The 24,171-nt window shown below is 33.1% G+C and overlaps 1 protein-coding gene across 1 annotated transcript in view; it reads right to left on the bottom strand.

Moving 5' to 3' along the window:
* Positions 1–1,435: 1,435 nt before the first annotated feature.
* LOC108739763 (basement membrane-specific heparan sulfate proteoglycan core protein-like) overlaps positions 1,436–24,171 on the bottom strand; it is a 118,983-nt gene continuing 96,247 nt past the window's right edge. The window contains exons 2-9 of the mRNA XM_025975844.1: positions 12,135–12,371; positions 10,255–10,346; positions 10,083–10,186; positions 9,695–9,860; positions 8,918–9,087; positions 7,775–7,909; positions 2,935–3,156; positions 1,436–1,626 (exon numbers count right to left, since the gene is read on the bottom strand). Of these exons, the coding sequence (XP_025831629.1) occupies positions 1,436–1,626; positions 2,935–3,156; positions 7,775–7,909; positions 8,918–9,087; positions 9,695–9,860; positions 10,083–10,186; positions 10,255–10,346; positions 12,135–12,371 (1,317 nt within the window). The remainder of the gene's footprint in view (positions 1,627–2,934; positions 3,157–7,774; positions 7,910–8,917; positions 9,088–9,694; positions 9,861–10,082; positions 10,187–10,254; positions 10,347–12,134; positions 12,372–24,171) is intronic.

Below are 24,171 nucleotides of genomic sequence, written 5' to 3'. Positions count from 1 at the left end.
AGATTATTAAGAAAATTATCCCAGGAAGCAGTTACACCGTGAATTGTGTATTTTTATCTCAGAGTAGGATCAGAGATTTTTGTGAATTAATACCTAATTATAAAGGAAACTAATTTGCAACCAGATTACAATATACAAACTTGAATTTGCTTTTTAACTGCATGTATTTACTATTTCTATCATAGTGTAGCTGAATAATAGCGCCCCAAATTCCAAATACAACAATTAGCTATCGGGTTGAACGTTTCGTTATTGGCCAGCGAAAATATAATTGCTTAGCTGTATTTAAAAGTTCCGAATTTACAGATTGGCGTCAAGAAACACGTGGTGAACGCTTCATTTAGGAACTAAGTTGTATATTGCTCGCTAAAATGAAGATGAACAACCCCTCTTCTAAAATAAGATACCTTCATAAGCATCAATCAAACGCTTATACGAAAAATTGAAGTATCGCTTTGATTAAAAAATGAAAAGCTTAATACGAAACATCGACGAACTTTTGCGGAAAGCGATATTTACAACTTATATAAAAATAGTAATTGATCAATAAATTTTAATTAAAGAAGACCCTAAGACGTTGTTTTTTCATTCAATGAGTTCGATGTTGAATCGTGTTTTCTGAAAATTACTAAATATACTGGGACAATATAATAAATTTTAATGATAGATAAAAATTCATGATTTAGAAATGTTACTTTAGTTCATAGTGCAGATAAATTGCAGCGATTCTAGATAGCTTTCATTTTTAGGAACATTTTGAATTTATGTAACTAGGAATTCTGGTGTAGGCTTTTATACCTTACCAGGTTGTTACAAATTAATTACAATCAACTCGAAAATCATTATACTTAATTAAAGTTTTACGGTAATTATAGTTAAGTAATCATTAAGTATTGGCTAATTTAGCTTAGCTTTTATGTTACAAATAATTTTCTTTACTCTTCATGTTCCTGTGTACGAAACGTTGGAAGACTTTACATAAACGACATGGTTTAAAAGTGAAATCTTTGCTGCATTATCCAACAATCTCCGTGAAGACCTACATCCCTGTATTTATTTATTTATTTATTTATTTATTTTCTTGAATCAACGGGCTGAAAAGCCCTTTTACAAAATCATAACAACAGGCAGTAATTTTTAAGCACTTCCAATCAATGATTTTTAAGCAATCGATACATGGTACCGTCTGCTCAGGTCAATGTTACTGTCAAGAGTACTCACGATGTGTTGTTATTTGCCTGTTTATACATATATTTCTTATGTTATAAAAATTAAATATCAGAATATGCTGAAAGTTCTTCGATGTCGTAATTGTACCATATATTATTAAATGGTAACTTTACAGCAACTAATTTCCTGCCAAAACATTGACCTTATCTGACATTGCTTTTAACGATGTCATCTAACATTTGGACAAAAATCTTTCAATAGGATGTTAAACCAATAAAACCGCATATTTCTGTTGAACCTTTTGTGCAAAATAAAAGTTTAAATAAATAAGAGCATGCAAATGCTTACGGCAATAGATTTCATCAGTTTTGTCCGTGCAATCATCGACTCCATCGCATCTTTTGCTGACAGGAATGCAACGGCCTAAGTCACAGCTCAACTCTCCCTCGGCGCAATCTATGGAAAAGAAACAAACTGAAACAGACGCCAATACGTAATATCAAAATTTCCAGGAATCGTAGATATCCTGGATTTCCCTGGCAACGTCATAACCGATACTCCCAGGATAAACACAAGAGTTAATTTCGAGAGTATGTCATTGATAGAAAATATTTCGATCCAACGGATATTACTAAAGTAATAATTAGCAATAAATAATTAAAACAGTTAATCAATCAATCTGCTGCAAACTTTTTTATCAATTTTTACGTTCAATATTTATTCATCTAATTGCAGTAATTAAATATATGTCATCAATGATTGCAAATAATTAATTGATAATCTGATAAACTGATGCTGTCGTGTGTTGAAGTTGCTTCCTAATGTTTCTCTGAAGAAGCTCGCCATTCCTGCTAGCGAAACGTTAGGAGCAACCCAACACACAACGGTCTTTAGACCCGAATCTGAACAGCATCAGTTCAATTAATTGACAATCGTCCAACCAATCTAAAATTTATAAAACTTAATGTCTTGTAATTTCCAACAGAATTAAATAAATACAGTTTTGACTTTCTACAGATTCAAAAAATACACCCACCATAATATACTAATTTAAAGATGTCTACTTATATAGACTAGAGTATATCGCTATGAAAAAATGGAATACTAATGTAGATTTCAACAGATTTATTAATTAAACTTGACGATCGTTTTCCTAAATTTTGATTTCATCAGAAGTTGAAACCAAAGTTTGGCGAAAGGATCGTCAAGTTTAATTAATAGATATGCTGAAATTTACATACATTAATATTTCATTTTCACTAAATTTAAGTGTTAGTACAAAACCGTTTAAAATCATTCTAACAAGAATATTGTTTGGCTTATAATATTTCAACAGACAAAGACAAATACAAATGCAAAGAACAATTTTTGTGATTGTTCCCAAAATACTCAATGTATCATTAGAAAAGCCTCTTTCGCTATGACATTCGTTAATAAATAAAATTTGATAAACGCAATACATCGTCGAAATATTTAATTATTATCTAACGCATATAAATTTTGTTTTTGCGTTTATTCGTATTCGTTTATCAAATTTTACTTGAAAGAACTACACACTACCTAACCCTTCAAGCTTAACATCACATTCCTACGGGAATAACTTCAGTTTGAATGGAAATTCTATAATATGAAATGCAATATTTCGAAAAAGAGAAAATGATTTGACGAAAACATAGTCGATCTCCTTCCACCATAAGCGATAAGTTAGTAGGTATATAATATAAACCAACACCAAAATGATTTATGTATGTATATAAGTAGTACCAGCGGGGCAATTTTTCTCATCTTCTCCGTCTGGACAATCTGGATATCCATCGCATTCTTGGTCAGCACAAATGTAATGGGAAGTGTCACCACATCGGACGACATCGTCAGCACGACATTTTGAAGGAGGTCTTGATGGGGTTTCTTGGGTTTCATTTCTAAATTCTTGTGTACCATTAGTTCCTGTTACATCCGTTTCTTTTGGACTAAATGTTGTTATTTCTAGAGATGAGTGAACATTTTCCAAGTTAGATACATAGATATATATATACCATGAATGGTTTGTTAATGGTGGTAAGTGCTTCCAACAATGATAAGGTGCATGGTCATTTGGTATTCCGTACAATAAAATAAAATTGTATTTTTTTTTAATTTTTAGAATTCTAATGATAATTGACAAGGTCTATTTGAAATGTTCTACATTATTCTGCTGTTTCAATTTAATCAATTTTGCTCCTGAGCTTTCAATATTGCAAATAGAATACAATTTTTATAAATTTCCAGAAATTTTAGTATAAAAGAACAGAAATTTTATATCTTTGCTTTTATTTTCATTTCTCAAAACTGTCCTCAAATCGATTTTGTTTTTACGCTAAATGCATGTTTAATAATAGAACAGTTTCATTAGGTAACTATTTTCTTAATAAGTTATATTACAATTAGACAGAGCCTGGTGAAAATGAACAATTACTCTTGTCAGTTTTAATGAGAATAACCAAATGATTTTCTTGGAAATATTTCACGTTACTTTAAGGAAGTTAATATAAACTAGAAGCTTTTACCCGCGGCTTCGCTCACTATGATGTCGTAGATATTTGTCAAAGATCATTGAAAATACAATAATTTGATACATGAAAAAGAAAAACTTCTATCCCTCAGGAACACTATCTTTTTTTTTTGTATAAAAAGTACCCTATTCTATATACCGCATTTTTATATGTATTATTAGTTAGGATTCCAAAAAGTATGTAAAACCAAATTGGTTCAATATTTCACCAAATTGTTTGGGTACATATGTAACCGTACATTATTCAAATAAATGTTTCTTTAAACTTTCTAGGGAAAAGAGAACTCATTTTTGTGTAAACTATTTCCAAGAATTTGGTTTATTTTAAATCAGTCTACTGACGTAGGTCTTTAAATGTCAAGTAGGCAAGTATTTAATGCCAAAATTAAAAAGTGGCTTAATTAGGTATTTGTTAGTATATGCATACGTGCATGTGCATCATACAAACATTTAAAATAAGAAACACACGACTCTTACAATACTAAAACTAAATAAAGCAAGCAATTTTATTACTTGATATACAGAAGGTTATAGACAGAATAAATATGTGACTTTAGTGTCGGATAACTCGTTGAGTTCTAACTGTATCTCACATTATACCACATTAAATCGATCCAAAAATAATGCTCTTCTCAATTCTCAATATGTACCCAAATTGATAATTTTATAATTGAATATAAACAAGGGGCACCAAGTTAAGTTGGTTTCCTCAGTTTCCTCATAGTAATGTGTGTATAGACGTCAATTAATGAACTTTTGGCATGAAACACTTTTTTAAGGGTTTTTTGATATAACAGCTTCTTACCCATAAAACCCCTGTGTCTATGGATTCAAAGGTCCAATTTTTTCAAATAATACTGTTGACATCTGCCTTCATTATTTGAGTCTATACTTTGGCGTACCAATTACACATCAAAGTGGACATTAATAAATTGATCCTTTGATATGAGATACGATTAACATTCGTCCATTTGTATTCTACCTATCATCCTCTTTCTGTACATTGTATAGACTTTAGATTAGAAATATTTTTTATACGTTTTGCTTATAATTTTCCTTTTAATGTACTAGAAATTTGAAACTACACCATATTTGTGGCATTTCATCACACTTACAAACAACACTTAAAAAATTTTTAAGTTGATATCAAATTACTAACCAAAGTGGGTCGGGTTTTACATTTAATGAAGAGGAATACAATTTTTTGTTCCGTTCTTACTGTAATATGATATTTTCAAGGTGCAAAAGAATAAGGTTTAGACATCCTTCAACATTACAAAACAAATTTACGATGACATTCCGACAAAAACTTTGCAAATAAAATTCAGAATCATAAATAAAATGAAACATCATAAAATTAATATCATTAGTCACCCAGCGCTACATTTACGAAATCCTATGTAAAACTAGTTTTATTGCCTGACAATGTTATTGCACTGTTAGATGATTGAAAATCATGAGAACTACAAGGACAAATTAAATTTCTGGGGATGTATCTAATGGATCTTTTAAAACAACAACTTCGTATATATTCTTTTATAAAACATATGATGGAAAAAATCATGTTATTGAAAATTTATATACTTTGCAGTTGAAATAAAGTGTAGTTTCTTTTCCTAGTTGTTTTAGTTTTTTTTTATAGCAAGTTCAAAAAATGTTGACTAGAATGTGATATAAAAATACAGCAATAATCGTGGAAGCCTGTGCTTGCATTCAGTTTCATTTGATGTTACAGTAACAGGTATTAATTTTACATTATTGTGCATTGTATATTGTAAGTACTTTTAGCGTCATTAATGCCTTGTATTTACAGTATAATTAACATCGTTAGATACGCTTTTATTTGCACTAATAGATCACTTGAATTTACGGGAGTGCATAACCGATTATGTCCTCATTGGTTTACAAAAGAATAAAGTACAAAAACTATTGTACAATTGACATTTTTCATTACTACAATTTTGAAATTGATCTAATAGTGCAAATATTACAGTGCATTATTAAATAATTATTATCAAGCAAAGCAGCTCATTTATTATACAAGATTAGGTATGTAAGTGATTTTAAGATATTGCATGAGATACGAGCCAAAATTTTAATAAAAATTTAAAGTAAAACATTTAATCTATGTATAACATCAGTAGGCCTTGCAAGCAGTATCTATCTGAACCTGTATGATTGCCCCTCTGGAAGTAAACCTGAATTTTTCCTGGATTGTGTTAAGGGACGTAAATCTCTCCCTTTCAGATACCCGACTGGGGCAATATCTAAGGATTAGGGTAGATACTCGAGCACACCTGGACGTTTATTGAATGAATCGAATTCACATCTTCGATCATCCTACTACCCGGATATTGCCCCAAACGACATTTTTTTACTTCCAATGTTGATAGGGCATCTGAAAGCGAGATTTGTACCCATTGATGCAACTTAGGAAAAAACTCCGACTCCAACCGTAACACAAGGAAAAACTTCCAGAGATTATTCCAAATGGATAGGTAAGATAAGTGTGCAGCATCACTTACATAGATACCATTTTGAAGGTAATATTGAAGTTATTGATTAAATGTATTTTGTTCTTTTTATTAAGCAATTCCGGATGTTGTCTTATATTGTCTTAAAAACCAAGACAAATATCAAAAACAGGATGCTTGTGTGTGATTAAGATCAAGACAAATAACTCGAGAAACAACTAGTCAAGCAAGGAGCAAATATCCCGTTCTCGAATTAGGACTATCGGTGCATCAATAAAAGAAACCAGAGCTCATACCTCGTAGTGGCGCATAAGAAGCAGCAGATTGCAGATCATAATTAATAAAACTAATAGTAGATACAAGATTCGTGTAAATATTGTGAATTAATTAACATTCGTATTTGTGGTGTTTATGTAGTTTTAAGAATACTAAATAACGGTTTACTAAATTTTGTTAATGATGCAAAATAGTAGATATTTTATTTTAAACTAATTTATTGTCCCTATCTATATTAATTAATTAATTAATTAATTAAGTAATGGTTGGTATAAATTTATGTATTGCATTACCGAAAGGTCACAGAAATAATATATCTTCTGCTGTTCGTTTAATATTAGCAAAGCAAGCAAATTATGCAGTTTTAAAAAATGTCTTAAAAATTTTAATATTTTGTTTCAATTAGCAACTTTGTGAAAAAATAATTTTGAAAGTATATATATGTACATACTTATTGTTTTTCTAAATCTACGGATAGTATTTGTTTTAGCATTTTATATTCCAAAATGGAAACCTCATAATTCTCTCGAATATTTAGATTCAGATTATTAGAACAATTTTATTTCTATTATTAAATAGTCTCAATATACAGTGGCTGCTGACCTTATTTGCCACACCCGACAGAAATAAAAATCCTAGTAACTTTACTATATCAATCATTCAATAAATTGCATTGCAATGCAATAATTGACAAACTTTTCTTCCACTGTAACTTTAACATTTGAATTGTAAGTAGTTTTAGTGATTGAAATGCGCATTTAAATTGGCTAATTTACTGGACGGTTGACTTAAAATTTAAAATCCTAGAAAACAACTAATCCTTAGATGCAACGAGATGATTTTACAATAACATTTAAATTGCGTTCTAGTCTCTCGATTAACAAATGTCTCTAACAAGATTCTTTTTTATCTTGAATATCTTTTTAATTGTCCTACTGTAATCAGGAGCAAAAAAATATGAGTATTCAATTCTATTGAAACGAATAGAAATATTTTTAATAAATTACCAAAAATCATAATAAATTGTACTTCACGTGAGACATAGGTTGTTGCATTGTGTTATAAAAATCCTATTTACCTTATTTCGTATATTATGTTAATTTGTTTTAATAAGGCATTTTATTAATTACTACTTAAGTATTATAGTATTTTTAGTAGATAATTAAATATGTAAAGCGCGCTTCACGGCATATATACACAGGGTTTCGCTCTTTTATAAGTGTATTTATAAAGCAGTTAATAAAAGAAACTCTGTGATAAAATAAGTAAACAAACAAATAAATAAAATAAAAAGAAAACCTACCCGGACATCCTTCTTCGTCAGATCCATCATTGCAATCTCTTATACTGTTACAACGGGAGTTAGAGGGTACACACTGATTCCCATCCCGACAAGACAACTCGTTTACCTGACATACGATTGGTAATGGCGGTGGAGCTAATCAAAATTAACGAAAATAAAAATAGAAAAAGAAACAATAAAACCAAATAAAAGTATTGGGACCTGACAAAATGGCGGCTTTTATCAATATGGCGGTTTTTATCAAGATGGCGTCTATAAAATAACACTTCTAACATTAGTTACTACATAAAATTGCAAATAATAAAGAAATACATCAACATTAGTATTTGAGATAATATTTAACCCAGGAAACGCAATTTTGTAAAAGGAAATAGGGTTTCAGGAAATCAAATGAAAGTGATGTTGATGGGATGAGTATGCGAGGATCTAAATTAAATAAGAAGTCTCCATCAGATTAATAGTGTGATAGCTAGTGGAAATATTTCCAGTAAATCTTTATTGAGAGAAAAATCAATCATATTATTATCAGACTAGATATTCTATGTCAAAATGTACCTACATTATTAACCTCATTTTCAAGACAGTGTGATACTTTAAAGAAGATTTTCATTTTTAACAGTCGGGGGTTTATTTACAATAACAAAATAAGTTGAAAATAAATGTAGGATTTTATTATGTCAAATATTCCTTAATTAAACTACTACTGGTAGTTGCTTCTTTACGTGGAAATATGTACAGAAACAGAACACACTTTTGCATTCTTTTTCATACTAAGATACGTATTTTTTTCTATAAACTCCCGAAGTAATTGAGAACATTCAACAAACCGATTGTTTTTTCTTTGGAAAATAATGAAAATTTATATTTTTTGAACGAGTTTTCCGTAATAAAAATTACATTATTAACGTCAAAAAAAAATGTTGGTAGTGTTATTTTATAATAACTTAACTTTCTACGAACCGTCAGATCGCAATACAAAATAATAAATTAAAACAAAATAATGCAACTAAAACCAAAACTATTTTACAAATAACTCGATCAAATGAAACACTGAAAACAGCATATCCTTTTCATAATATACAGGATTTCGTATACTATAGCGTCCGTATAGATGTTTTACTTCTTCGAAATGAGCAGTCTTACCTTCGAACTGTCTGAAGCTGAAGTCATCGGTAGACACCCTGTAATTTCCAAGTTTGTGGTAGTTTTGTATGTAGTCGTATAAATGGTTTTTAACTGCATTGTGATCATTATTTCCCACTGAGGCAATATCCACAAACAGTTTGCTTGAAAATGAATCGGCTGGTCGTGGTCTAAAAGCACAAAAGTACTATTAGATCCGGTCAGAAAGAAAATCCCTACAGTAATGCTATGTCCCGAGTAAAACTACATCCCCATAAGCGATAAAAAAATCGTAAAATTGTTTACGTTCGAATTTCGTAATTAAGTAAAGAATTACAAATATTTTTTGTGCATACTGATATAGTTTCCCAAGTCATTTATCTATTTAGTTATTCGTTAATGGTGCAGTTTAAACAATAAGTTTTTCTTTGACAAAACAATTATTCCGTTAGAAAGCAGTTATTACGATCTTGAATAAATTTCCGTAACTGTTCCTGACTACTTAAACTAACACTAAGTACTGCACTTTTACTCGTGTGGACAGTGCCACGATGAACTTTTTCAATGCTTTTGAATTTTCTACACATATAGACACATGCATTTTTCATGTGATTCCATTCACAGCCATTTTCAAGAAAATACATGTAAATTTGGGCACATACGCGTGAGCCGTGTGACACTTGTACCGCACTCGTTTTTAATGAACTAAGAATACCGGGGCTTTATTGTGAAAGAAAAGTCACAATACTGAGAAAATGAAATAAATGAGAGAGAAATGGTTTAAGAAAATAAACTTACTCAATATTAACAACCCCTTGAGCCATTTGTTCACCAGGTACATCCCGGTAAACATCGTTTATTGCTCGAGCTATTTCATCAGAAAGAGTTGTATACAAGCTTCCTCTGTGGTCTCTGAATTCTTCCCTAAAGGGCTCGAAGACAGTTAAGGCCACTCTGTAATATACTGAAAAATAAAAATTAATTAAAGAAACCGTTATACATATAAATAATAAAATCAGTATTTATTACTTTGTGTAGAAGAAGAAAAGAAGAAAAATATTTAAATTTTGTTTTAGTTCAAATATTTTTTTTATTTTACTTTTCAATATTATTAATTTTCGCACTTTTCACTTAACAAAGCAAGCCTATGATATTATAATATTAATAATTAACGAATGTCTCGTACCAGGTTTATCTCCCGATTGTGGCGGCTTTTCACCACCTGGATGAAAAGCAGGTGGAACCGCCGAACCTTCTCCTGATGTTACATCCAAATCTTCATCGTCGGTTCTGTAAGTATTAGTTTATATATATAATAATGGAACACTCAAAAATGATGAATATAACAGAAAACTTACATGAACTGGGCTTCTGTAGGTGATTTAGTTTGATTTCTTACATTGTTTGCAAATTCAGCAGTGAGATCGGGGTCATCGGTGGATTCTATGACCTGTTTAATAAGAGGAGATTTATTATTATTAACTTTTATATTCGCAAAAATTGAAGAAATAAAGAAAACAAAAAGTATAAATTTTCCTATTTTTTGCTGATATGAAGGGAGCTTTCACAGGATAAACAGAAAGAAAATATGGAATATAATGGAAGAAAAAGGAATAAATATGAAGTTAAGGAAAAGAATAGAAAAAATATATGAAGCAACATTATTTAAAGTGATAATCAATGAAAAAATTAGCACGATCAAATGGGTCAGACAAGGATGTCCCTTGAGTACAGCTCTTTTCATGGTAGCTTTTACGGATATATATATATATACAATGAGGAAAATTCAAATGGGAGTAATAGTATGGACATTATCTTACGCGGATGATATAGTATTGATGGTTAAGAGCGAAAGGGGACTATAGAAGTGATGAAAAAATGGGAAGATACATAATAGAAACAGGCCTGGAGATGAACACATAAATCAAAGATAATGAGAGGCAGCAAAGGTGGTGGAAGAACGAAAAAGATAATATTTACATAGAAAGGAAAAGAAATTGAAGAAGTAAAAATGTACACCTACCAAGACTAGGTACATACAGAAGAACAACAGAAACGAAGAGCAAATAAGAAACTTAAAAACAGGCAACCGCAGTCTTAAGGAAAGTATGGAGCATATATGAAAGGGACTTCAAGGAAAAATTGGAATAAAAAAATGTATTTATTTGAAGTATTGGTAGAATATATACTGAAGTATGGAGAGCGTCTATCTATCTATTGAACGGTAGTATTTAACAATGTTTAATTTTACGCAGTAAATTACGCAAAAAGTTATTTTTCTAAAAGAAAATGTTTTATGAAGTACAGGAAATTAAATAACAGAATCAAATAGATTTTTATTTTGCTGGAAAATCTTTCTGTCTCAGTAGCTATGCAACAGACAACTGGAAACACCGCTTCCTGGTACCAGGAAACTGTAAGGATAACGTAGCCGTATTGATCCCGAGGGAATATACGACAAAACAAATTTAATCATATTGGAAACGAGATGGCGGTACGGTACGGAAATTTTGTAAAATACACCAGAACCAGAACAGCATGAAAGTGTTTATTTTCAACCGAACTAATTTAATTAAAAGTATTCTTACTAATGATTTTTTTGTTTAAATCCTTTTCTGTTATTGTAAACCTATTGTTCTTACTAATGCAGATATTTAAGCTGTTTACAATTTACCTGATTTTAGATACCTAGGAAGTCAGATAAGTCAGGATGGATGGAGTAGTAGGGATATCAAGCAAAGGATAGCGCAGGATCGAGTCGTCTTTAATAAAAAGAAGTCACTTCTATGCTCGCGAACCGTTAATTTAGAAATTCGAAAAAGGTTCTTAAAGGTGTATGTTTGGAGCACGTCGTTGTACGGGTGCGAAACATGGACAGTGGGCGTGGCGGAAAAGAAAAGGTTAGAAACGTTCGAAATGTGGTGTTATAGGCGGATGATGAAGATAGAAAAGGTTAGAAATGAGGGGTATTGGAAAGAATAGGAGAGCAGAGGACTCTATGGAAGTTAATAAAAAATAAGCGAGATAGGTTGGTAGGACACCTTCTCAGGCATGAAGGTCTAGTCAGACATATTAGAGGCAGACATAGATTAGATTACTGTTCGCAAATAGTTAAGGATATGGGTTGCTCTAGTTTTAGGGAAATGCGAAGTTTAGCTCAGGATAGGAAAGAGTGGAGGTACGTGTCCAACAAGTCTTAGGACTGACGACCTTATGATGATGATGATGAACAATTTACCTGATCGCCAGTGGTGACATCTGTAGAATCAACATCCGATTTTTCTGTGGTAGTTGATATCCAATCATCAAACCAACCCCGTTTTACTCGTCTGAAGGCACTTGAAAACCATCCGTCGTCTTCGCTTTCTTGACTAGAATCTATTCTGTTCGCATTTCTTCTAACTACACTATGACTATTGTCTTGACTAAAGGTCTTAGGATCTTCTAAATTATCAAAAACTAGATCTGAGTCCAGCTGTAAAAGAGGAAATGAGAAACAATTATTACTTTTACAACTACAATTACAAAACGTATTAATAATAGACAAATTCTTATACTTTATGAAATAGTATAGACTTATAAATGTTATACCCAGATTACTACACAAGTTTTTCTTTATTCTTATAATTTATTTGCTATTCAATAATTTTTGGAAGGACTAATTCAAAATTTGTCTTTATAGTATAGAACCCGTCCAAATTTGAACAGTGCAATTGGTACACTTTATTCAAATAATACTGTAAACGTCACAAAAACATGCTAGCAGTTGTCCTGCCGGAACCGCTTCTAAAAGTACTTTTGTACAGAGGAATTGGTCCTGCCAGTAGGGCACATACCTGCCAATGTATATCCTTCCACTAGAAGGACGAGGGCACTTGCCAGCAGTGCGAAAACTGAAAAATTCGTCGAAAGCTTGAAATAAGACAAAAATTTCTGTACCTCTCTCAGTCTCATAAGAGAGACCCAAAAACCTTAAGCCATAATTTGCAGTACCCAACATATGATTAGCCGTTTTTCCAGCATGATATAAGAAGACTGTACGAATACGGAGACTTTCAGCAAGGAAAACACTAAGTGACACAAAATTACTCAAACTTCCTCTAATTTCCACTAAGCAGAATTATACATCAGAGCATACGTTTGTAATAATAATTGTAAACTTATATTCTCAAGTAGATTTTACGTCAAAGGTATATTCTAACAATAGATTACTATATTATCCCGAAATCCTTAAAAGTATACTACAATTAAACAAACAAACATGCATCAGAGAGACGACAATTCTCTAGACCCTAGATGTCCTGTTTATACCCTTGTATCGAATAACAGTAAATTGAATTTTCTCATTTTAAGCGATTATTTGAATGTAGAAAATGTTTATATGCTAAACTTCTTAAATTTATTTCATTAAAGCACAATTTGTGCAATAGAAGTTGTTTCCATTTGTAGCATCTTCGCATTTAATCGATGCAACACATGGCGCCACGATTTTCAAGAATGCAAATCTAAAAAAGAACCAATTACGTTACATAATTAGTAGAGGTGCCGATTCTCAGTAGGTAGTAATTCCTGAAACCTCACGCATACGAACATTTAATTTACTTGCTGTTGAACATTGTAATTATGCTGTTTTACTGCCAAGTACGTTCCTGATGGAGCAATTTTATTGTTATACATATAGCAATTACATTGTATGCATGTATTTCTTGCAGCATAATAAGATGTTAATGTCGAGATATCAATTTAATAAAAGTTTCAGTAGAACTTTACGGTTTTTAATAGTAAAAGTAACGAAAAAAATGATATTCAACGCGAATTAAAAACAAATTTACGCCAAAAGGACAGTTGTTTAAAAACCAATACATAATGATTATGTACAACGTATACATGTCCAAAAAGAATTTTTGTGTTTCTGTCTGTCTATCACTGTGGGCTAATCTTTGAATAAGAGATTGTTAAGAATGATCTGGACTAACTTTTTTAATTTATTTGTTGGTTAACGCTGTACGGGTGCGAAACGTGAATGGTGGACGTGGCAGAAAAGAAAAGGTTAAAAGATTGGAAGCGTTTGAAATGTGTTGTTACAGGTGAATGATGGGGATATTGTGGATAGAGAAGGGTAGAAATAAGGAAGTATTGCAAGGAATAGGAGAACGGAGGACGAAATAGGCGAAATAGCTTGGTAGGACACGTGGGAATTAAAAACATGTTAGAAAGAAAGGTAGATCTACATTAGATTGGTGTTCACAATAGTTAAGGATGAGAGGATTAGCTCAGGATAAGAAAGAATGAAGGTGCGTGTTCATCAATTAAATACGAAGATGCTACAAATGAAAAGAACTTCTATTGTACAAATTGTGCTTTAGTGAAACAAATTAAAAAAATTTTAGCATATGAGAAAATTAAATTTATTGTTATTCGATACAGGAGCATAAACAGGACATCTAGAGTCTAGAGAATCGTCGTCTGATGCATGTTTCTCTGTTAGTACATAGGACTGACTAGCTTATAATGATGATTATAGAAACCCAAAAATCGCATGTAATAAAAACCGTGTAAGTAGTTAATTGGTAAGTTAATATACAGCCGCGCATATTCATGGGGATGTAACATGATCTAACATTCCCCATATGGATTCTTAGTTTCATTTTTTCATCTTCTTCAATACCGTATGATTATCTCATGAACTACCTACCATTTATGAACAAAACATCAGTTGTACGTTATTTATACTATGATCCCATAATGGTCTTCCTAACTCAACAGAAATATTTAAAAGGATTTACATCCCGATTGAAACAAATCGAACGAATATGATGCTGGTAAACTGAATTATTAAATATTTATTAGGCTAGAATTCGGAATTTTTGGGGCTAAAAAATCTGAAGCCATAAAATTTATTGCGACAGTATCGTGAAAGAGCGCCCTTTATTCTGCTGGAATTACATTGGACAAGCGCACGGATAGTTAAAAAATCATAAAAATTTTAACTGACGCTGGTTACAGTGCTGACACACTTTTTCATCGACGCAATATGTGATTCACAGACTATAAATAAAACTTTACTGCATTGTACGTATGCATGTACGGATATATATATGTATTAAGTGAAAATAAAACGCGAAACAATACACTTATTTTCAATTATCTGTTCGAGTTGATGACCTCATGGCCAGCCTGTTGCAAAATTTTCGCTCAGTGGTAGGTCGATTTTTTTAACGGTTTCGTTTGTTTTTGTTCGTTTTTGCCAACAGGATTGTGTTCGAAAAATGAATCAGCAGGAGAACATATAAATAACTCCCGTTTATTGCAAATAATGTAGTATATCTTCTACAGCATCTCGAAAGTTACAGTTACGGCCGGAAAACTTTGTAATTTTATTTTTAGAATCTTATAATATCATACTTCGTAAATAATTTCACCATCCATTTGTTTAAAAAGCTTTGAACATCCTGCAATAACTTTTACTCCTGTGAAACAGTTGACAGGACATCACAAAAGTTCTCTTTTTTAATATGTAAATATGTTTACTGCTCAGTATATTCTTCTCAAACGTTTTTGGACTCGCAAGAGTCTTCTAAATTAGAAACTAATTGTTAAGGAACCGTGATGGAGTTGTATTTGACATGCACCCGAGCTCTCAGCTGACTTTCTATTAAAAAACAGATAGACAGACTCACGACTGATCCTGTAAGGCTTCAGTTTTTCATTTGGACGTACGGAACCTTAACCCGAAAACCAACTTAACATTGTTGTAAAACAAAACATGTAATCTCATACATTCAAACTGCAAATGTTAATTTGTATGCACAAAACTGCTTTGTTAAAAGATTTACGTTATGTTCAGACCATTGACTTCTTGTTAATTTTTCTGTAATCTACAAGTAAAAAACTGTTTTCTGTATTTTTTTAAAAATTTTAGATTCAGCAATTTCGGAAATAAGGGGAATGGTCATTTTTTATCGATTTTCTTAAATATCTTTATAACTTTGTATTTTCAAATTATAAAGAAAATATATTTGAGACCCCTACAACAACCCCTCTCATTCTATATGTCACACGGTAAGTTTGCAAGTTTAATGCCCTATTGGCCCCCAACAATGACCCCCATGTTTAAAATTAATTTATATACGTTATGCGTCCGTGTTTGTGTCACCGAAATTCGGATCTGTACTAAATTTCAGTTTGATCAATCCAGTAGATTCGGAGAAAATTGACTGTGACAGACGGACAGATAGACACACGAGTGATACAATAAGAATTCCGTTTTTCATTCAGATATACGGAACCAAAAAATGAGATCTGTTACTTAATTCAATTATTGGTGTATTGTTAAAAATCGAACATTCTGTAAATGTCTAGATGATGGCCCCCACCCCCGGAGGGGTGGGTGGGATCGAAAAAGAAGGTCTCCCCCACCACTGTACCATAAAAAGTTCGTGGCGGTCTCACCTCCATAAAAAGTTATGGGGGTTAGATGGGGGTGGGGTAGGGGGGATCAAAAGTGGGTAGGGAGGATCGAAAGAGGGTGGTCACCTAAGTAAGACCCCATAAAAAATTTGCGTTTTCATACACTATAATTCAAATAAAATTCAATAAAAAAAAATATTTTCAAGCGGGTGAAGGTGGGGGATCGAAAGAGGGTGGTCACTTAAACAAAACCTAACCTAACCTAACCTAATATATCTAACTTTCTCAATATTTTTATGTATTTTTCATTAGTTTTACCTTTGAATATTGTTTAAGAATGACTATATAAATATTTACATGCCTAGAAATGTATAAAAATTGGCATATTTATTAACTTTGAACCCCCATAACTAGACCTCTATACATCTAGACCTTTACCGAACATTCAAATGTGACACTGTAAGTAATGTTTGGTATGTATATTCTATGTATAATGTACGAAAAGAGACGTCACAATTTCTTTTATGTTTAAGACGTTCCGAGATAAAAACTCGACTAGTATCGATGATAAGAAGGAAGAAAAATAATGATTGAGTCATGACCATATAATTATAAAAACATGCACATAAATAATGGACGATAGATACACGAAGTTTATATGACGTTATGCAGCGTCGCGAGATGTGCTGCACTAAGGCGTCGTCGAAGGCGCCGCTTAGTTGAAGCGATGCCAATCGATAGTAGAAACTTTTAAATTTTTTATCGGGTCATCAATCACGACGAGTTTTCTTAACAGGAGAACGTGTCTTGCAAAGTTATTGGGAAAGGAAGAGGCCGAACGCGAAATGCTTCGATTGGTATTTCATTTACGGTTTCATATCCAGGGGAAACCCATTTTTTGGGTCGAATAGATGCATGTGAAAATGTAAATTCGCGCAACGTACGGTGGTGGTTATCTGGCCGGCAAATTGCAATAAAATTCCAATTTGCTCCCAGTTTAATAACTGTTAGTTCCTTTTTTATTTTTTTATTTTTTTTTTTTTCAGGTCAGATCCACCCGCGGCATTTTCGTATTCGACGAACGTATTACGGAATTTTAAAATGAAAAATATTACACGCATTTTACTTCAGTGTAAATATCTACGTGCATTTAATAAATTAGATTTAGATATGGTAGGATTTGTTGGTCCGAAGCTGGAGACTTCTGGAGTGGACACTTTAGAATAATACATACAGAATCGGTGGAGGATACCGTGGATAGAGAAGGTTAGAAATGAATGAAATGAAAAGAGGTATTAGAAAGAACAGAAGAACAGAGGACAGACAATAAGAAATAGGCGAGATAGATTAGTGGGACACCTTCTCAGGCATGAAGATCTAGTCAGAGACATATTATAAGCAGAAACGGGAGTTAGGAGGGGTAGAGGTAGACCTAGATTAGATTACTGTTCGCAAATAGTTAAGGATGTCGGATGTTCTAGTTTTAGGGAAATGCGAAGATCACTCAGGATAGAAAAGAATGGAGGTGCGTGTCCAACCAGTCTTAAGACTGACGACCTTATGATGATGATGATTTAATCAATAAATAATTAATCAGTCGTTATCATCATGAAATATTCAGCCCAAAGGCTGGTTGGGCACCACTACTTTTTCCCATATTTTAACTTCTGTTTCTGCTTTTAATACGTCTCAAATCAGCATAGTTCGTATTATTTCCCTTTACAACAATTGTAGTAGGTACCTGGATATATCTAATTTGCAGAAAGCCTCATTTATAAAAAAGAAATGTGGTACATAACTCTGGATTCAAATTATCTTGTAAATTTTGTCTGATTTAAAATGAACATTATGGAGTTGATCAAACTCTAATTTTCATTTTAATGCAGAGATCATCAAACATGGGAAATCGAATCGAGAAAATTATTTATGGGATAGAAATTAGTGAACTGAGTGGCATTTTCATTTCGTCCATAGATAAACTTATAGTAGTCGATTCCTGTCAACAGTCAATCGTAATTAACTACAATGACGATTAATGGATGCGGTGGATTGGTTAGCGGAAAAAAACAAAAACTAGAAAAACGTTTTAGAAATAAATTAATCTGGTGACGTGTGATAACCCTTTCGGAAAGTGGTGACAAGAGAACCAGCTTAACCAGAAACGACCACCTGATTCGATAGGATATATACATACATGTATACCAAAATACAAGGTGGTTTGTTGACGTGCGTGTATAATTTTCTTGGCCCAACATTAGGGTAAAATCTGAATAAATGTTATCAGGACATTAGAATAACAAAAAATAACGCAAAAATGAAGCAAGATATAATGGAATGTATAGAGAGTTTAAAAAACTTCATTTTGCAATAGAATAAACTACACTTGGACAAGTTTCTCGAAACATCTTCAGGAGTGCGACTACCCATTAAGTACAAAAGTTATATTTACAATAAATTCCTTAAATACTAAAGCTTTTAGATGGTGTGAATTTAGTGTCCAGGAGGGGGCTGTCGCCAGATTTTAACTGGTCATTTTGTAACTTTATTTAATGATAGCGGTGTAAAATTTTCCCTCTTGTAAGGATGCACACTGTCACCCGCTACTTTTAATCTACTCATTGAAGACGCGATCAACGTCATTAAAGACGGTACAACTGTAGGGATAGATATACATGATATAGCAGTATTAGCATCTAGCAAGGAAGACTTAGAGATAGCTTTAAATGAAATGGAAGCGGTACTGACAGATCAGTACTGTATGAAAATAAATAAAAATGAAACAAAAATACTAGTATACAAGGAAAGAAAAAGTAGGGAATGAAAGAATGTAAAGATAGGAGACGAAAAATTAGGTTAAGTGGTCAATTTCAGGTATCTAGGAAGTTAGATAAGTCAGGACGGAAGGAGTAGTAGGGATATAAAGCAGAGAATAGCGCAGGGTCGAGTCGCCTTCAATAAAAAGAAGTCACTTCTATGCTCGCGAACGGTTAATTTACAAATTGGAAAAAGATTATTAAATGTGTATGTTTGGAGCACGGTGCTGTACGGGTGCGAAGCATATCGGTGGGAGCGGCGGAAAAGAAAAGGTTAGAAGCGTTCAAAGTTTGTGGTTTTATAGACGATTGATAAGGATACCATGGATAGAGAAGATTAGAAAGAATAGGAGAATACAGAGGACTCTAAGGCAGTCAAAAAATAGGCGAGAAAAGTTAGTAGAATACATTCTCAGGCATGAAGGTCTAGTCAGAGACATATTAGAGGCAGAAACAGGAGTTAGAAGGGATAGAGGTCGACCTAGATTAGGTTACTGTTCGCAAATAGTTAAGGATGTGGGTTGTTCTAGTTTTAGGGAAATGCGAAGTTTTTAGCTCAGGATAGGAAGGAGTAGAAGTGAGTGTCCAGTCAGTCTTAGGACTGACGACCTTATGATAATGATGATGTCGTGTAATATTTTTAGATAATAAAGCTCATTCTTTTTGCTTTAATTTTTTGGAACTCGGCTCACGAAAAAATAACGGATCACCCTGTAGAAATCGGGTTCGTGGATGAGGTGACAATGATAGCGTTCGTGGTGACGATCCCCTCTCGGATCTCTGGAATAAAGTCCGGGCACATTTGCGGCCGTTATCCCCTTGTTTAACGGCTTTAATACGTTGTCGCCACGCCGTGTCACCCGAAGATCGCGACACCACCGTCCGTGTCTTCTGCCAACTTAAATTGGACTTTGCAGTATCCAAACAGCTACTGTTCGCGTGATCGTAATGGCAACGAGGGTTCAGCTATCACAAATTAGAATCAGTTCGAAATTTTTGCGAAACTTTAACGATGGGTGGTGTTCTTTTCATATAAGAGAAGTGTGGCAACTGAAACCAATATAACTCGGATAGTTGATGGTACAATACTACTGGAATAAACTGACGATTAAAACGTTCAATTAACAGGTTTTTCTAAGGTCTACTTTCGATATATATCCAAAATCTTACCGTTTAATTGAAAATCGCAAATTTTGACGTATTCGAGGTGGAACCAAACAAATACAAACAAGTGGTCGGATTTAAATTAGAGATGGGTCGAGTACCCTGTTTGGTAAATGTCTAGATGGGTGGGTGGGATCGAAAGAGGAGGTCTCCCCCACCACTGTACCATAAAAGGTTCGTGGCGATCTCACCCCCATAAAAAGTTATGGGGGTAGGGGTAGGTGACATCGAAAGAGGGTAGAGGGGATCGAAAGAGGGTGGTCACCCGAGTAAAACCCCATGAAAAATTTGCGGCGATCAGTTGAAAGTTGATTATTTTGACAATTTTCATACACTATAATTCAAATAAAATTCAATAAAAAAAATATTTTCAAGCGGGTGGAGGTGGGGGATCGAAAGAGGGTGGTCACTTGAACAAAACCCGATAACCTAACCTAACCTATTGACAAAGATAGTTAAATAATGTTTTATATAACTTTCTCAATATTTTAATGTATTTTTTCATTAGTTTTACCTTTGAATATTGTTTAATGACGATATAAATATTTACATGCCTAGAAATGTATAAAAATTGGCATATTTATTAACTTTGAACCCCCACGAACTTTTTATGGTACAGTGGTGGGGAAGACCTCCTCTTTCGATCCCCCCATCCCCACCCCATTGGGGGGGTGGGGGCCATCATCTAATCCTTTACCTTTATTTTTAATTTTAATTACTCTTCCTGAAAGAAGGATATAATTTATAAAATATGTGTACAGTTCGAAAAGCATTTTCCAAAAATTGTCAAAAAGCTGCACCAATGTTCTCGTCTTTCTCACTTCTACATACACGAAAAACTCGTACCGATTAATAGACCACCTGAATTCCATTGAATTTCGATTAGTTAGTTGTCACCTATTCCTTCTAGACAGCAACTGCTGCACCTTATTGGCATTCATCAATGGAAGGTGTTTATGCAATAAATTATTACTTGTTACAACAACGACGTCAGGTTGTTGACAGTAACGAACAGAGAATCCATTAACATTTTTTCGAGGAAACAAAACGTAAAACAATCGCATCCCGTCTGCCCGTTAGTTGCGGCGAATGCGAACGAATTTTCCCATTTCTACCCACCCACATGCTGTCGTATTTAAAAGATGCAATCATATATTAAAATACATGCACACATTTAAAAACATACATATTGTGTAGATATCTTGAGTACGCTCGTCTGCTGCGTCAGATGCTGGTTAAGTACCGTTTTCTTTTAATGTTGCTAAACCATTTTATTTATCCTTAATATGTTAGCAACATGGACAGTGGGCGCGGCGGAAAAGAAACGGTTAGAAGCGTTCGAAATTTGGTGTTATAGGCCAATGATGATGATAACGTGGATAGAAAAGGTTAGAAATGAAGAGGTATTAGAAAGAATAGGAGAACAGAGGACTCTATGGAAGTCAATAAGATATAGGCGAGATAGATTAGTAGGACACCTTCTCAGGTATAAAGGTCTAGTCAGAGACATATTAGAGGCAGAAACAGGAGTTAGGAGGGATAGAGGTAGACCTAGATTAGATTTCTGTTCGCAAATAGTTAAGAATGTGGGTTGTTCTAGTTTTAAGGAAATGCGAAGATTAGCTCAGGATAGGAAAGAGTGGAGGTACGTGTCCAACCAGTCTTAGGACTGTCGACTTTATGATGATGATGAATATGTTAGCGTAGGTACAGGTTTGAGAACGCCGAAAACATTCAGTAACAATATAGGGTAGATATTTACAGTAGATTGCAAGCTTTTATTTAAGGAATATAAAGAAACCAAAGATAAAAAATGTTAAAAAAATCATATGAAGCAAAGAAAAAGATTTTCAGGAAATTCAATACAATTCCAAAAGTCCAAATGAAAATTTATTGCTACACCTGCGTCTAAATGTTCCTGAAACTAACGGTTTAAGGAAGTTCTCAGAAAATACTTGTTGTAGGTATTAGTGACTAGTTCCTTCTAGGCGATTCTCGTCAAAAAGGCTTCTGCAGAATACTAATTAGCTATTGTTGTTGTTGCCAGAGATAGGCCTTTGTTTTGCCACACATGTAACAACAACATACGTACATGTGTATAACTGTACAATGTTTTAATATATTTAAAAAGCGTCGTCATTTTCTAGGTTCCTGTACAATTAATTTTAAAAACGTGAATAAACTTGTTTTCATGCATGCAATCTGTTAATGAATGAATTTTATTAATTCAACCAACGAAACTGCCTAACAGTTATTCAGCGATCTGCGTAAGATTGTTTGGTTAGCATAGAAAAACTAATAAGTGTGACGGAAAAGGTTTACTTAAAGTATTAGGTATACACAAGTTACAATTTGGGTACTTATTTTCTTTTAATTACTTTCTCTTATTAATAAATGAACATCGAAATTACTGGTGCCATTTTTTTAGCATTTATCATTGGAAAAGTAATATGTCATAAATTTACACATGTGACGGTAAGGGTGACAAAATTTAATTATTATTTTAATACCGGTAGAAAATGAGAGATATATCAGTGATACTTCGTGATACTTAATGTGTATAAAGAGCTACAAGCAGTTATAGAGCTGAAGTTGCAATGTAGAGAAGTAAATATTAGAGAAATATTACAAAAATAAGAAAAAGTAGGGAAAGACTGAATATAAAGATAGGAGACGACGACGAGGACTGACGACCTTATGATGAAGATGACCGGTAGAAAACGCCATAAATTAGATGAGCTTTATAAGAAGTATCGAAGATTTATTAGTAGAAAAAGCTCCACTACCACGTGGGCGGCTAAGGTTCAATTTCTGACTGATTAAATGTTCTTTTTTCTTTTTATGTTCGATAAAATAAATTAATGGGATATGATAGTAGTTTCTCAAATAAAATTTAATCAAAAACAGGAAAAGAATTGCGACAGTCTAAAATAAATAAATAATTCAAAGTTGCAATATACTGCATAAGGTATTTAAAATTTGAATACCCTGTATATAGATTTGAAGAAAATCAGAGAATTCGACATGCAATCCGCAGGAGCAAAGCACATCGAAGCAATAGATACCATACATATAAAGAAAGACGACGAGAACGCTGATGATTTTTATTCACGTATTCCGTCCAATAAATATCGGGGCCGAAAAAGGCTTCGAAAAGGATAAACAGAAGGAATGGAAGAAGCACGCTGGATGCATATAGAGTGCGCGGCTAGAGCCGTCACCTTCGCCGTATCGAGACTCTAGAGCCGCGCTACCGTTCTTGTCCGTTAAGTCTTCGTGAATATTAAGGACCGTAACGACCCTTTGACTAAAACGACTCGATAGCAAAACACAACTTCGACACGGGACCTTCTTCTAACAAAAGTGGTGTAATATGTACGTATTATGTATATAAATATATTATTTTATTACGGCAAATGAAATGAGAAAATCAGTAAATATAGATTATTGTTCAAGAAATAATGATCCAATCAACACGCATAAGTGATAATAATTATAATACGGCTTTATGACAAGAAAACGTAATAATCATCTTCATCATATTCGGAAGAGTATTTAGACCAATAACCCACTCCTTCCTGTCCTAAGCTAATACTCGAATTGCCCGAAAATTTCAACATTTTACCACAGCATTAAGATATTCTGTACAGCAGGGTCACTTCTTTGATATAACCTAAAATGTCAGAATTTTTGCAGGCGGTCATACTATACTATATACAGGGACGATTCAACAGCTTAACCAAAGTATATAAATGGAAAACATATCTGTATTGTGGCTTTACAATAACACTCTGTACAAGACAGCTCCTATATACTGTGTCCTACATCTCCTATAACTATTTAGGGACAATAATCTAATGTAGAACTTCCCCTGCTCCTCTTTATTCA

The sequence above is a fragment of the Agrilus planipennis genome, unplaced genomic scaffold (assembly GCF_000699045.2).
Source record: "Agrilus planipennis isolate EAB-ADULT unplaced genomic scaffold, Apla_2.0 scaffold54, whole genome shotgun sequence".
Lineage (NCBI taxonomy): Eukaryota > Metazoa > Arthropoda > Insecta > Coleoptera > Buprestidae > Agrilus > Agrilus planipennis.
This window is presented reverse-complemented; position numbering and strand designations above follow the sequence as displayed.